At 38.5% G+C, this 16,861-nt stretch overlaps 1 protein-coding gene across 1 annotated transcript in view; it reads right to left on the bottom strand.

Moving 5' to 3' along the window:
• Nucleotides 1-1,316: 1,316 nt before the first annotated feature.
• The window catches only part of LOC145358160 (ER degradation-enhancing alpha-mannosidase-like protein 3), a 55,250-nt gene continuing 39,705 nt past the window's right edge, over nt 1,317-16,861 (bottom strand). The window contains exons 16-20 of the mRNA XM_080211882.1: nt 15,291-15,453; nt 13,115-13,306; nt 12,286-12,451; nt 10,781-10,972; nt 1,317-9,351 (exon numbers count right to left, since the gene is read on the bottom strand). Coding sequence (XP_080068008.1) covers nt 9,056-9,351; nt 10,781-10,972; nt 12,286-12,451; nt 13,115-13,306; nt 15,291-15,453 — 1,009 coding nt within the window. The 3' untranslated portion in view covers nt 1,317-9,055. The remainder of the gene's footprint in view (nt 9,352-10,780; nt 10,973-12,285; nt 12,452-13,114; nt 13,307-15,290; nt 15,454-16,861) is intronic.

Genomic DNA, 16,861 nt, shown 5'->3' with positions numbered 1-16,861 from the left:
TCTGGCAGCATCTGAAAGGAGATAAAAGGGGTGATGTTTTGAGTCCAGATGACCCTTTGTCAAAGCTGGTAATTTGCTTTCGTTAGAACAAGAATGTATATTTAGAGATACTAGTTAGGTAATGATTCAGGCAAAAGAGAGGCAGAAACACCAGGGACGATTATAAAGTGGAAAACATACAGGTACAATAACCTCCAAATGTACATAATATTCTTCAATAGGAGCAGGATCTCCTTTTCCCTCGCCCTGCTTTTTTTTCTTCATTCTCTCTTATGTATGCCTATGAAGCACTGACATCATTGCACCAGAGAAACAAAGTACCTTCCAATCTGCAGCCAAAGATCATGTCAAGAATATTTAGTCACTCATATGGCACAAACTAGATAAACTTAGAGCTCCTAACAAATTCTTTTCAGCATTTCCTAACTAAGGCCACGAGTAAATGCTTTCGTTAGATAATGCATGTGCCTTCTGTCGGTTGATCAAAGGCTCCAACACTAACATGCAGTGAAACAACTGCAGTAGATTTCTTTATTTTTACAATTTTGTTGGGGTAAGACATAGGTATCTAGCAATGTATCCACTATTCAATGTTCATGTGTGACTTTCAAACATTGACGCCAACAGACCATTAAACTGCTAATGAGACAACATAACTCACTTGTTGTCATCCAGCATCCTTTTTCAATTGCAATCACTGAGCAGAAAACAAAACCTCTGATTTTAAACCTCAGACCCATCGACAGGCGGCACAGCGGTTAATATTGCTGCCTCATGGCGCCAGGGACCTGGATTCGATTCCCAGTTTGGGTCACTGTCTGTGCAAAATTTGCGCTTTCTCCCCGTGTTTGCTTTAGATGCTTCAGTTTCTTCCCACACTCCAAAGATGTGCTGATTAGGTGCATTGGCCATGCTAAATTCTCCCTCAGAGTACCTGAACAGGCGCTAGAGTGGTGACTAGAGGATTTTCACAGTAACTTCACTGCAGTGTTGATGTAAGCCTACTTGTGACAATAATAAATAAACTTTAACTGCTGCATTGCTGCGAAAGTTATCAACTAAACACAAACCAGGAATTCACTATGTAGCCTGCTGGTCAGTACAGCAGATGACCACATTGAGTCATCAAATTAACTAAATTCAGGATTTTATTCTGATGGCAGCACCTTATTGAAATGTAACCTGCTTCAAATTAAGAAATTAATTACATAAAGCTTCATCGAGGGAAAAATTTTCCAGCAGTCAGTATACAAACCCAAATGCCACATTTACCCAATGTTACTTGAACAGTATATAAAATTAATGAACAAGACACATTTATAGGTTTCCATGACAAATTTGTATTGGCCCTGCCAAGCTTGTGCTGTACAATTACAAATAAGGGTTTAGAAGCATTAAATTTGTCCATTATTCATTAACAACTTAACATCTGTAGCTCATTTCCAATAACAATATTTAAAGAGCAATGAGACTTAAATGCATCTGACTATTAAAACATTAAGGCAGTACTGGATTCTTTGTGAACTATCCTGGTTGCTGCAAATGGTAAATTCGAAAACGTCTGCATTGTCCTTCATTCCTTAGCTTCTGCCTACAGTTCAAAAGGAGTTTGAATTTTTTTGTTTAAATGTGAGATTTATTACATGGCATCCACATCACCCTTAATATGGTAACAGTGCAAGTTGCAGATTACTGGATAAGGTTCAGAAGCATTTTGGTTTTGAAAAAGAGCCCAGGATGCACAGTTAATAAGCAATACTGCCTCTTAATTTTTTATTATATACCTTATTTATCAAAGTAGAAAGGCCCAAAATGAGATACAGTTAAAGAGTATAAACTAACAATATTTCTTTACCTTGTAAAATGTTGAAAACACCTTTTTTGGAGAGAGCAATTAAACAATTCTGACCTGAGAAAAAGTGGTGGTCATATGTCAAAACTGATATAATACTGGCAAGTGCTTCTCAGTATTTGGTCTGTGGTTTACAGGAACACCCTAACCATCTATATTAAAAAGCTTCAATTCTACAGCGGGCTGGATATTATTTAGGATTATACATTTCACTTAGTATCTAGATTGTCAAGACAATGTATTAATAAAAGTTCATCATTTGTGCACACTTTTTTTGTTGTCAATATACCTTAATCAAAATTAAAATGACACAAGGCACCTTATATAGATTAAAACATTCACAGATTATCTTGGAATATGATTCAACTTCCCTGAAAATTCAGACAGCTATATAAAAACAAACAAATTTAGATAATTAAACCACAATTATCCTGATTGCAGTAGTAAATAATTAACTCAGATATTGCACTAGGTTTAGTAGTTGTACCCACTAACTATTTGATTTTGCACTCATTGTTCCGAATAGGATTTTGAAAAGTTAATGTCTTGCCCTGGTTATTTTTTAAAAATTTAAGCTGTTAAGATTCCAATTACTTAATGGTGCCAAACATCACTGTTAAAATGTTAAAGTAAAGTTGCTCACTTTTCTTTTAAAGCAAAGTTGCGTGCAGCTATTTTCCATGAGTGGGCAAAAAAGTCAATCCAGTCAATAACGACATGTAGAAATAGTATGCTCATTTTAATGATTATGTTTTAATAACAAACAAGACTTGGAAAAAAATTACTTTAAATCCATCCCAGATTATTATATCCTTAGTTCTCAGGCACAATGGGAGATTGAGAATCTTTCCGGAGCAAAAAAAATATAAAAGGCAGCAAAGAAGGTTTACATGATAAAGGTGACAGACTTAAATGTGCATAAAGGCATGCTAGTCATATTGGCTTTAGAACCAATGAATTTACACAAAAAAGGCGCAATAGTAAAGCTATGGCAAAACATTTCACAAATGGTGATATAAACTAAATTGGTACAATCGCAATTGATCAGAGGATGCTGAAATGTTCACAAAAATGAAATGGCTAAAAGTCATTGGGTAATATATGTCTTCCCCTGGATATGTGTGAGATAAAAGCAAATTCTATTTTGCATTTATCCACTTTTCTAGAACAAGCAAAGTGACCAATGCAATGATCTCAGGGTAGCAGTCCTTTAAGTTATGCTTGAAATAATGTTGCAAGCTCTGAAATATAATATTTAATCTACTTAACTGATTTTACTGTATAAGGATTTCATAACACTTCTACCATTTCGACTTTACAATTTTGCTGCTCATCCACAAGGCACTCAAATCCCTTTCACATTCCCCAATATTCATGAATTCTCTTTCCAAATGGAAAGAAATGCTGATACAAGTACTTAGCGTTACACAAGCTGTTAAACAGCACAATTTCTGCACCACAAATACATCATAGCTACTTCATAAAGGACACAATCTCACTGAATATTTAAATCTCAATACAATAAAATCTCGCTCATGCCAAATGGGAGTTCATACAAAGAGTATGGACAAAACATATTTATTTTTGAAATTGTATTAGGAAATGTGCAACAATGGCATCTTCTGACTATTTCAGAGTCAAAAGTCAGAGTCTCCAGTTTACTAGAACCATGTTCCACTGGGACTTCCTACTTCCGTAGAAAGTAATTCTCAAATATTCAAAAAGCAGTTTCACTTGATAGAAATACTCAATTAAACCAATAAAAATAAAGTTTTGTATGGTATACTCAGACCAAACAGCTGATTTATCAAATACTCACAAAAATTTACTGATTTTTTTGCACAAACTTGCCAAAACAACATTGAACTAACTACATGATTTAGAAGAACAAGGAAAATTACAGCACAGGAACAGGTCCTTTGGCCCGCCAAGCCTGCACCAACCATAAGAACATAAGAAATAGGAGCAGGAGTAGGCCATCTAGCCCTTCGAGCCTGCCCTGCTATTCAACAAGATCATGGCTGATCTGAAGTGTATCAGTTCCACTTTCCCGCTTTCTCCCCATAACCCTTAATTCCCTTGTCTATCAGAACCATGCTGCCCAACTGAACTAAAACCTGCTACCCTTCCAGGAACTATATCCGTCTATTCCCATCCTATTCATGTATTTGTCAAGGCACCCCTTAAAAGTCACTATCCTCTCTGCTTCCACTACCTCCCCTGGCTGCGAGTCCCATCACCCAGATGTTAACCTTAGCTCAGTGATAGCACTCTAACCTCAGAGTTAGAAGATTCAAGCAGCACCTTGCAAGATTTGAGTACACAATCTTTGCAGCTAGTTTGGAAGTACGCAAGATGTTAAACTGAAGTCCAGCCTGTCTTTTCAGGTATATATAATTTATGGCACTTTTTTTTTTGACTGACAGGTAATTTTATGTTTACTCTCCTGATTTTGTGTCCAATCTCCCCAGTTTCAATCTGCTGAAGGGCATAACAGCACAGAGTTTTATCTTAAAATAACAATAATAAAATAACAATCTGGCCATTTATTTCAATTGGTCCAAATACTGTAACTCTCTAGCCAACAGATAGACTGCATTATTTCAAGGAGGTGGTTCACTTCCTCCTCCTTGGGGTGACTAAGGATGAGCAATAAATGCCAATTTTCCAGCAATATCCACAGGGTTAAGAAAAGAAGTCTCACTGCTGTTTATGGGACCTTGTGCGCAAATTAAACTTCTGTGTTTCCTATATTGCAACAGTGACTATGTTTCAAAAAAATATTTAATTGGCAGCAACAAATTTTACATTGTTGTGAAAGGATCTATATGAATTTGAGTCAGTTCTTTTGAGTGAATACACCTTATCTACTGAAGTTGGCCAAAAGTTATTATAAACATTTTGGCTCACATTACTGCCCTTGACTTTATTACATAAATTGCAAATAAGCACCGTTAGAAATAGTGCATTCCTGTCCACTTTATTTTAGAAAAGGCTGAATCCTATCAAAAATACCAACTCAATTGTTAATCTGAAAACATTTTAACACAAATGTTTTACGAAAGCAGCCAACGACATTCATGGCAAAAAATTTAAAAACACTAACTAGATTATCTGTATAATCTTACCACTTAATTTTCATGTGCACATCCAAATGACATAAATAACTAGGTAAAATGTTGTTCTGCAACATTTGAGTGTATGTATTGCATATAAATTAATCTCAGTATTCAAATTACTTTTTGACCTCCAACCTGCTCCAGGTGTAGAACTGAATATGGTTTAATACATACTTTTAAAATTTAAATAATGAACACTATAAACTATTTCAAGTACAATATAGTGTTAAAGGCAAAATACTGCCGGTGCTGGAATCTGAAACAAAAACAGAAAATGCTGAAAAATCTCAGCAGGTCCGACAGCATCTGTGGAGAGAGAATAGAGCCAATGTTTCAAGTCTGGATGACGAAGGGTCATCCAGCTTCAAAATGTTGGCTCTATTCCCTCGCAGATATTACGTAGTGTTAAGCTATAAGAATAAGTGACTGGCCTGCAGTACGTATCAATTTCAATCCCAATATATTTAAAGAATTAATCTGCATCATTAAAATCTTTCTATACTCTTGAAGATTAGATTATACCTTGCATCCTGGAAACAAATTTAGTTGAAAGCCATTTATACAGTGCACATTTTAAGCTCATATATGATAAAATAAGAGGGTGTCAGCAGCAATCAACAAAGTTCTACAGTTGACTAACAAACCAAAAAAAATTAAAATTGAAAATTATAGTTTCCATGGCAATACAACAGCCAACTGGATATACAAGTAATAAAACAATTGTTAGCATAGTCAGAACCATCATTTCTGAGAAAAAAAACAATAAACAACGTATTATCTAAAATAAAAATAAATTGCACAGAAGCAGAATGCATATTCATCAAGATTATCAAATGACTCACTTCCCTCTTTCTCCCCAAGGTCCCCTTTCCTTGGATGTGTAGGAATTTCCACAAGCAAGGAAAAAGAATATATAAATATAACAAAAGCAAGCTAAGTATTAATTCCCCTCCCTGAACTTGGTAAACATAGTTTGAGTTCTAAGCAAATTATTAAACATTATGTTTGTAAATTTGAACAATTTTGAGATGTGGGTTTGAGTGTGAAAGCTATATTGCTTACGAAGATTTAAAATAAAAATTGCATTGTTATACACAACAAGGAGGAAATCATAAAGTAGAATTTAATGGAAACTTTGTTGGGGGGGGTGGGGGTCATTGTATCAGCTGGGAGGGTGGCAGTGGGGACCCCACCACCTTCCAGCCACTGCTCTAATTAAGTTTGTGACAGAAATTAAAGCTCTGAAGTGGGCAATAATTGATTTTGGGATCTTATTCCTGTTGCTGGTATTTGTCCAGTGGCGGGTGGATGACTGGCAGAAAGGCTGAAAAGCAAACACTATCAGGGTTGCTCATGGGCTTCTGGGGCAGGGGAGGTCCCTCACGTAGAGGCACTTTAAGCCTTTGAGAGATCCAGTATCAAGAGGAGAAGGCTCATGTCGAGCCAACTCACCTACACCTTTCATTGTGACCCCTCCCTCCCTCCTGCAATCATCCCTTAGTGATCCAAGGCCTCAGATGGATGCATCACCAGCAGCAGCTACAGCCTTCCTGATAGCAGTACTGAGCAATGATTAACCAGGGCACTTGATGGATTGAATATCTGCTCCCAGGGATCCTTGATCTGAGGGAAGGTCCAGTTATGGTACCTGATTTGGATTTAACATGGCAGGCCTTCCCGAAAAGAAGCAATGAGATGCCCTTGCCAGCTCTCTGACTAGTGGGCAAGATCCCCATCAGTTATATTAAATTCCATCCAAAGTGTTTCATGAATCAAGTAATGTTTAAATTAAAAATCACTGAGGATTAGTAGGAAGTAAACATTACATTTGAATATTTTTTTAAAAATCCTGTCTGCGTCAAGAATGTTGATTTTAAATACATTTTAAGAAAGACCAGTGCTTCAATGACAATTTCAAGCAAATACAGCAACTTAACATTTACTCCTGCCTTTTAAAAAGTGAGCAAATGATAATTGCATTTCATTGTTTTACTACATGACTTAACATTCCATGGTCCCGGCTTCATATACAGTTTAAATGGGGCATTTTCTGCATTTGAGCACAAAAGATCTGCAGAGAAATATGCAGTGTTGAAAGTTCAGCTAATGATTGGAGACAGGTAACTTGTTAGCTGCTTGTGCTATTGAGAATCTCAGTCTGAATAACAGTGAAACTCTGCATGTGTGCTTTGACATGTATGTAAAGCTTTGCTGTCTCCCTCCATCAATTTTGTTCCTGGCACACAAAGCATAGTGTCGGCTTATCCTAACAAAGACTTCATGCAAAGATTTTAAAAAGTTACAATGATCTTTTAAAATGCTGCTTTCCACTGGCCTCAAACTGTACAGCATTCAAATCAAATCTATACTGCTGTGATGACTCCAACAGGCGGTTTCATATCTTAATGAGTTGAGAATTCAATTTGAATCTAACATCTAAATCATAAATAATTTTTTTAGTATCAGGCACCTGAAATTGCTTTGCAAACTGTACACGGCAGTGAATCTATACCCATACTTTTACTGATTGCTTCATTTCATAATGAAACCAAATGCCCTAACAACTAAAACTCACATGCAACATTTGGTTAAATTGTGCTAGAGTTTAAGTTACTGATCCAGCAAAGTCCAATAAGCAAACAGACACCCACTTCTATAATTTAATGCCTCATTCACATTTCCTGAGCTCTCACTTGTGGGGATTTAAAAATCAATTTGTTTCCTTAAAGTCACTCCAAATTCTTTTAAAAAGCATGTATGCAAGCGATGAATACTTCTTAACATCTGACATTATCCAAGCTGTTTGGAAATAGGTTATTTCCTGGTTGATGAAGGTATGATCTCTTGTATCAGAATCATAAGCGCTCATGTATTTCTGGTCTCTCGTTGCCGAGGTCTAGCTACATGACAACCAACATTTAGGTTGCACTGATTCTGACTCCAGGCTCCTCTCAGAGTTTGGTTGGTCAGATGATTTTTTAAAAAACTTCCTTTGCCCTGCCAACCAGTAAAACGGTTTAACCATTCAGATCCAAAACATCCAAAATTGCCAATTTCCACATTTTACTGTATTCCTTAGAATAAATCAAACATTCAATTTTAATGAGCTTCAGTATCGAAGTGTTACTGTACTCACTTTCATGTAGTAAAAAATTCATTCATGTCTACTGGGGAACAAAAAGCTGAAGACCATAACTAAATTTTCTTCAAAGTCCCTGATATATGAATGAATTAACCTGCATACAGTAACCCTTTAGCTACTGGATGAACAATTAAGTATAAAGGACCTGCAATCTGTTCATGAATATATTTGCATACTGTACAAATTACATGGTCAACAGTTTCAACACCTATGCATTTCTACCATTGTAAACGATTGATTAAGTATTTATTGCTTAAGTGAAAATGTAATTCAATTTAATGCCATGTCAGTGTTAGAGAAATTTAGGTAAATTGAAAGGTTTTCATTGACACAGTTGCCAGTATTGGGAAAGTATGGTTTGTTAAACTAGGCCAATTTTGCTGAGCGCATCTCAAACCCAAATTTAAACCACCGAAAAATATGGTCCACTGTCTATTTTGATACGGATATATACCACCAGCGTACAACAGTAACAGCAAGTTACTTTAAATAGCTGGTTCCTATTACATCATGAAAGGCAATTCTTTAGACCAAAATTCACTATATTACTACAGAAAAAGCAATCTACAAAATGCTCATTTCAATGAGCACCATTTACTGAACACTATAATCCTCAATATTGTAGAATGACAGGCATAAATTCTGATTCCTAATATACAATTCTGCCTATGTATTTAGAAACTTTCCTACAAAGATGGCAATTTCCCACATTCAAAATAAATTAAAAGCTATATACATCAGTTAAGGCAATGCAATTTCCCTTCCCAAGTCATAGCTCACTTTCATAGTCCTGACGGACTTGTCCAGAAAACTGGTAACATATGGTGGAATTCTAGATTTAATAGAAGCAGCATTGTTTTCGAAAAATCTAGGATTGCACAATCCCTCTGAATTTAAAGAGAGTTTTACAAAATGGAGCTTTGAGCTGAAAGAAACTAGTATTTACAGCTCATCCTTTTTGGCTTCTTCAGAAGTATCCATTTCTTCCTTGGAGTTCAATGATACAGATGTGTAGCCTTCAGCCTCTTCCTGTTCTGCATCAGGTGGTTGTTCAACAACTTCCTGACTTTGGGCTTCTTCAAGTCTGCCTGTCTTCTCATCCAAATGTTCTGTCAATTCTGGCCCTCGACAGCTTTGTGAGCTAATGCCAAGTTCTAGCTGAGCGATTTGGGTATCGACAGATTCAATTTGGATATGGATCGTTATTTCTCCAGTGGACTTTTCCACATCTCTGCTCTCTGGAATAAATTGCAATTTAACAATGGAATTACTGCATTAAATAGCAAGAGAGTTACATCATTATTTATATTAGCAAAAAATGCGAGCAAAAAAAAAAATCAACAATTGACATACCATTCTTTCTGGATTTATCACAGCCTGGTATGGCTCCTGCTCTGCCCAAGACCACAAGAAGCTACAAAGGCTCATGAACGAAGCTTAGTCTATCACTCAGATCAGCCCCCAGCCATTGACCGTTTACACTTCCCGCTGCCTCGGAAGAGCAGCCAGCATAATTAAGAACCCCATGCACCCCGGACATTGTCTATTCCACCTTCTTCTGTCGGAAAAAGTCTGAGGTCTTGAAACAACCAACTCGAGCTTCTTCCCTGTTGCCATCAGACTTTTGAATGGACCTACTTTGCACTCAGGTGATCTTTCTCAACACCCTAGTTATGACCATAATTATGCATTCTGCACTCTCTCCTCTCCTTCTCTATGAATGGTATGCTTGTCTGTATAGCGTGCAAGAAATAATACTTTTCAACTTTTCACTGTATACTAATACATGTAACAATAATAAATCAAATCAAATCAACCATGAAAGCTCAGCAAGAAATATGCCAAATATTTTTGCAAGGCCAGATCTTGCTACAACTTGAGGGGGATGTGGACAAGAAAGTCCACCTCTCCCTGATTATTCCAGAGCTGAGGATTTTCTGGCCCCCACCGCAAAGTTGCCGCAGGCCATCCAATAGCCTATTGACTTTCAACGGGACTGAAATATCTCAGTGGTAGGCGTGGCGAGAAAATCCCAGCCCAGGTTACCTTGAAGAATAACACAAAAACTCTGCCTGCTGTCACAAATATCTCCTCATTCCGACCCCCAAGCTTTTGATCTGCTCTTCAAATATTCTTGAGGATTTTTCTCAACTGCTTGGTTTCTAGAATAGAAACCAACTGCTTAGTTGCCTCTGCATCCTCCATCATCCCTGATTCCTTGCTCCTCGTTATCCTTCACCACATCCAATGCCTTCTCCACCCGAGCCCTCGAAACAAACCACTTCAATAATGTATGTTCCTTAATTTCTCAAAGTATCCTTCTGACTTTGCTTGTGACGACCCAACTTCCCCATCTCAATCCTGTGCCTGCCTACTTTATCCTCCAGGAATATTACTGGGCTTTTAAAGCTATCATTCCTCTTCTTAAAGAAACTTCTCCAAGATTCCCCACCAATCTCTGGCCTGTCCATTCTCTACATATCAATATCTGTTCATCCCTTCAATTCTTCCAAAGCACTAATGTAACCCAAAGCCATCCTGCATGACTGACCAAAGTTTGTTGCTCCTCCTTAACCTTTTGATTGCCTTTGACATGTTAAACAGGTTAACAACTACTCAAAGGATTTTGCCTGGTTTGGACTGACCAAGCAAAAAAGAAATACACACCTTGCCCTAGCTGCTTGGATTTATCTATTAACAATACATCCACATTCTGATTTTCATTCAAAGCATCCAGCAGGATTGTGCCTTCCTTGTGGAAGAGGAAAAGGAGAGGTATGGTGATATCACTGGCATTCTCTCCATCACCAGCCATCTGGAATACAGGCGAAGAATCACTGCTACTGCCTTCCGCATTATCTGAAGAAAGGAATGTAAAGAAATGAAATCATTGAGCTATAGATAAAATGACCTACTCTGACATTTCAACATTGTCTACTCAGTTTTTGGAAACATACAGATGCCCTTTCCTAAAGACATCCTTGTGTGTTTAATTTTATAGCAGCATAGTGGCACAGTGGTTAGCTCTCTGCCTCACAGTGCCAAGGACTCAGGTTCGATTATGATTTTGGGTCACTGTGTGTGGAGTGCACACATTCTCTCCATGTCTGCATGGGTTTCCTCTGGGTCCTCCAGTTTCTTCCCACAGTCCAAAGATGTGTAGATTAGGTGGATTGACCATGGTAAATGTGTGGGGCTACAGGGATAGTGCAGGGGAATAGGCTTGTATAAGATGCTCTTTCGGAGAATCGGTGCAGACTCAATGGACCAAATGGCCTCCATCTGCACCGTGGGGATTCTATGCATCTCCAAATTCATCAAATGACTATCTGACACAAAAAAGTACTCAATTCCTATGGCTTCTGTAAGACTCGATTTCAGATAACATACAAAATTACTGTGAAGTAAGCCTTTTTTTTGAAAAGTGAAGCAGAACCAATGGCACTTTTTCTACTTTAATATAATGAACAAAGAACAAAGAAAATTACAGCACAGGAATAGGCCCTTTGGACCTCCAAGCCTGCACTGAACATGCTGCCTGACTGAACTAAAACTCCCTATGCTTCCTGGGACCATATGCCTCTATTCTCATCTCATTCATGTACTTATCAAGATGCCCCTTAAAAGTCACTATCATACCCGCTTCCACTACCTCTCCCAGCAACGAGTTCCAGGCACCCACCACTCTCTGCGTAAAACATCTGCCTCGTACATTTGTTTTAAAACTTGCTCCTCGCACCTTAAACCTATACCCCCTAGGAATTGACTTTTCCACCCTGGCTATCTGACTATCCACTCTTATAATCTTGTAGACTTCTATCAGGTCTCTCCTCAACCTCTGTCGCTCCAGTGAGAACAAACCAAGTTTCTCCAACCTCTCCTCATAGCTAATGCCCTCCATACCAGGCAATATCCTGGTAAATCCTTTGTACCCCCTCCAAAGCCTCCACATCCTTCTAGTAGTGTGGTGACCAGATTTGAACACTATATTCGAAATGCAGTCTCACTAAGGTTCTATAAACATGACTTGCCAATTTTTAAACTCAATACCCAATACCCTCAATACATCATCCCCCAAGTCCTCAATACCCCAGCAGATGAAGGCAATCTTTATCCATCAGTACCTTAATGAAGTAAGTTATACCAACATATTCAAAATAAACAATACGCACCAATAATGACAGCACCAATAGCTCCAACCTTTTGCAAATTCCTTGCCTTATTTGCAAACATGCAGTCTCCCCGTTGTGCTAGGACAATTTTACCATGGACCTCATCTGAGTTAGCCAAATCCAAGCAGGCAGTGTAGGGGATGGCTTTGGTCAGAGTACCTTTAACCTACAAAGGACAAAATAGCTCATGAAATAAAAACTCAACAATCATTAACAATGTGCAGAAGAGGAAAATGGAGCAGTTGGAGGGGCAATGTGATAGCCCCAATTCAGCAAATGATTAGTTCTAATTTTGGCTGGCCTCTATACAGAAGCATTAACTGAAGCCAAGCACTTTATCCAAGGGGAAAATAATATGAAATAAGTCAGGGTAAGAAGTGCCATTGCAGCTTTTGGAGGTGCATTAGTAGATTTGTTGGAGCAAGTAACTTAGCTGTTTGAGGATGTGACTTATCCTTAGCAAAATAATGTAATTTAGGCACACACACAGTAGTTACAAAACAGATGGCTGAAAGATGTCAGCTCTTAAATATCATGACACTTAAAGGCTACTCTCTGAAAAAAAAGGTGAGTTACAGACCAACCACCGAGTAGTCGACTGATGACTCAACACATTGGTTTTGAAACTCAATAATCAGGAAAAGAAATATCACACAATCTAGCTTAAGGCAAACCCAGGGAAGTGCAAAGAATAAGATTGCCTGTATGCCAGCCCATCTTTATGCTCTGCACAAACTCCACACCTTTTCTCTCCCTCCTAAAATAAATTCCCTGGCTGTGCTTCCAACGACTCATCTTTATGTTTAAATAATAAGGACATGGCACTCACCCCATGTTCCTGTTTACTGAGGTCCATTCCAAAATGAGCCGGACCTGCGGCTAAAACCACTTGTCCCAAAAATGGGGGAGATATAATCTGCACAGCAAACGATGTCATCTCTCCTCTCGTCTGAGCCTGAGCCAGTTCAATGATTTCTGCAATAAACTTTAGGCCCTTCTGACCATTTTGTGAACTTGAAGCCTGAGTAAGACATTCCATACATTAACAAACCAGGCATTCATTTTGCATTTTTCATATATACGCTTTTTCCTGAAGTTTCATCACCCAACTCACTCTGGAACTGACCTATTATCAGTTCAGTTTGAGGATAATATCAAAGCTTAAAGTCAATATCAGGTTGCCAGGGAGGTTACGATCGATCAGGTTGCGTTTGTTGAATATCTACTGTTGAAACATGTTATGTTGCCCAGGTGCAATTCTACAAAAGGTTCTACAAGAAAGAGAAACAACTGAAGCATACAAAGCAGCAATGCTAATAGGATAAAAGTCTGAAGTTTATTTATTTTTGTCACAAGTAGGCTTACATTAACATGGTAATGAAGCGACTGTGAAAATCCCTGAGTTGCAACACTCTGGCACTTGTTTGGGTGGAATTTACTAGGGAGAATTTAGCTTGGCCAATGCATTTAACCAGTATGTCTTTTGGACTGTGGGAGAAAACCGGAGCACCGTGCAGAATATTATGTTGATGATAGAAAAGTCCAGCTAATGACTGAATCCTGGAGCTTAAATGTTACTCCATAATCTAGGAAATAGATCACAATCCAACAGAAACCTGGCAAATTTAAACTCTTTGATTTGTTCAAATTCAGATTATTTTTAATTGTATTAAACTCATTCATTGAGGCAGGCAAGCCAGCTGTCCAGGGCTTAATACTACCTAATTACTCACAAGGTATGTTCTATAAAAGGTTCATGTATACGTGGCTCCTGAATCTAAAGTGCATTTGTTGTTGTTGTAGATATTCTTCTGCAATTTATGTGAAAATTTAGATTTGAGAATAGTTGTATTGGAAGTATGCAACTTTGTGGTCCAAAAGTTACTGATGATATGCACCATGAAATAATAAAATGCATTTATCTCCCTGAATATTCAGGATCTTAAACATGGCCTGAATTTTTCATCGGTTAGGTGCACACATTTGGTGGGCTCAGAACAGATGCAAAATGCAATTGTGGCCTTGGTCGGCCCCGGAGCTGGGCTATGCAGCTTGGAACACGCTGTGTGAGAGGTGGAGTGCTGCCAGGTAAGGTGGTGAGCAGTTGGGTGCTGAGAAAAGGGAGGGTGTGGGCTGGCATTTCCATGGTGCTCCTTCATGGGGACAGCCACTGCAGAGCTGTCTCAGGGAACTTCTGACCTGTGAAAAATAATTATTGATGTTAAAACTATGCCAGGAGTGTCTAGGCAGCATTATCATACACACACCACAGTCCCTAATCACATTTTCTAATCTTATTTCAGCATGAACAGTTCATGCTGCTGGATGGAGCTTAAAGCTAAAATATAAAAGCTGCCTGGTCCATCGGCCCACCTGCCAATTGTAAAAGCAGACAGGCTATGCTCAATAGGCCCCTTAATGAGGTCAATTGCCTACTTGATAGTTGGTGGGCGTGCTTCTGACTTGTGTACACCCACCAACCAAAATATTACGTGAGTGTGCAATGATGTCGGGATGCACACCGGATGTCTTCTCCGGTGATCTCATGTCCTTCTAGGTCGGGCGTGCACCCAGTCGAGAAACCTAACATTTTGGTCCACGTTTTGAGAAAGGTGCTGTGACACTTTCCCACAGAGAAGAATTGAACAAGTGTATTTGGAGATAGTGGAAGGAAAAGTGAACATCTGCCTTGGAACTCTAAGGGCAAATCCCAATGTTTTATAAACAGCCAGCTACTTAAAGTGAAGGACAAGTCTAGTGTGGTCCCGATTAAACTAAAATAAAACTGCTTATCTAGGTTATTTTGATGTTTACAATTTTTTAAAAAATGTGTTGTCCAGCTCATTAACATATACTGCAGAGAGAAAATGTATTATCAGTGACTAATGTATAAAGTGCAGAACAACGTAAAACAGAACCTATACCAACACCATTTTCTTTGTTTGTACGAGGCTGAACCCGGTTAATAATTATCTCCTTTGTCCAGCTTCATCCAGAATACTGACCTGATCAGGTGTGTGTGTCAGCTGGATACGTCCATCATTTGTTGACACAACAGTGAACCCCATTTGTTTCAGGATTTCTATGTGATCCAGGCCATTAGCAACAAAATCTTTTGTCTGAAGTGACGGGAATGCTTTAGACTGGGGAGGTTCCATACACTTTTCCCTGGGATAGAATAAAGTCATATGCAAAGAAAGAACATTTCCACATAAGTACACATGCATATATTCAGGGTATCTCTTCATCAGGCCTCAGAATCACTAAACAGAGATCTAAGTGAGGCAACATGCAATATTTAAAAAAACTGCTGGATATTTAGGAAATATACTTCAAATGTCCTAATGCAGCTTAATCATTAATGAAAGAAGCCAAATATAAACATTTTGCAGGATCATCAAGAATGCAAGATTCGTATTTATATAGCACTTTTCATGGCCACCAGACTTCTCAAAGCACTTTACAACCAATGAAGTACTTATTTTATGAAGTGTAATCATTGTTGTGTTATGGGAAACACAGAAGCTAATTGGTGCAACGTATTAGTGACCAGGTAATTTGTTTGAGGTATATATAATCAGCCAGGACATTGGGATTGACTCTCTTGCTCTTCTTCAAAATAGCACCATGAGATCTTTCACATCCACCTTAACAGGGATACAGCGTGTTAGTTTAATCTCTCAGCTAAAAGACAGCACCTCTGACAACACAGCACTCCCTCAGTACTGCACCAGAATATCAGCCTCAATTTTTGTGCTCGAGTCCTGAATGGGTCAGGAACCTATACCTTTGTGATTCAAAGATGAACGTGCAACCAACTGAGCTACAACTGATATCTACTCAAAGGTAGGGTCAGAAATGTTCTTAAGATCACAGTTTTAGATCCTTGGACTTCAACAGTGTGCCTACATCTATGGTCTCCTGAATACTTGTGCTCAAGTTTATTAGTTGCAATCTACAGGAACAGTGTGCGCATTCCATATTTGACAGACAGAAAGTCTACAACTATCAGTAATTTGATTTAGGGATCAAAAACGGTTAATTTTTCCACATGTCAATCAACTGCCAAAAAAAAATTAAATGCTCATGGAGGTGACTGTTAGGAATAACAAGAGGCTAGTGACCATAAATGCTCAGATTGCAAGAATAGATCTGAGACTGGGGAAATAATGCATTCAGTTTTGAATTAGATATGTTTGCATATCTGGACAATTAAAACTTTTTAAAGTTTATCTATTAGTGTCACAAGTAGGTTTATATTAACACTGCAACGAAGTTACTGTGAAAATCCCCTAGTCTCCACACTCCCACATTTGTTCGAATACATGGAGGGAGAATGTAGCATGGCCAATGTGTCTAACCAGCACATCTTTTGGACTGTGGGAGGAAACCGGAGTGCCCGGAGGAAACCCACACAGACAGGAGAGAACATGCAGACTCTGCACAGGCAGTGACCCAAGCCAGGAATTGAACCTGGGTCCTTGGCACTGTGAGGCAGCAGTGCTAACCACTGTGCCATCGTGCCACCCTTCAGCAGCATAGAGGTGAAGTGATTAGCAGAGCTGCCTCACAGCAT

Source organism: Carcharhinus amblyrhynchos, chromosome 25, assembly GCF_965287045.1.
Source record: "Carcharhinus amblyrhynchos chromosome 25, sCarAmb.v2.hapA, whole genome shotgun sequence".
NCBI lineage: Eukaryota > Metazoa > Chordata > Chondrichthyes > Carcharhiniformes > Carcharhinidae > Carcharhinus > Carcharhinus amblyrhynchos.
This window is presented reverse-complemented; position numbering and strand designations above follow the sequence as displayed.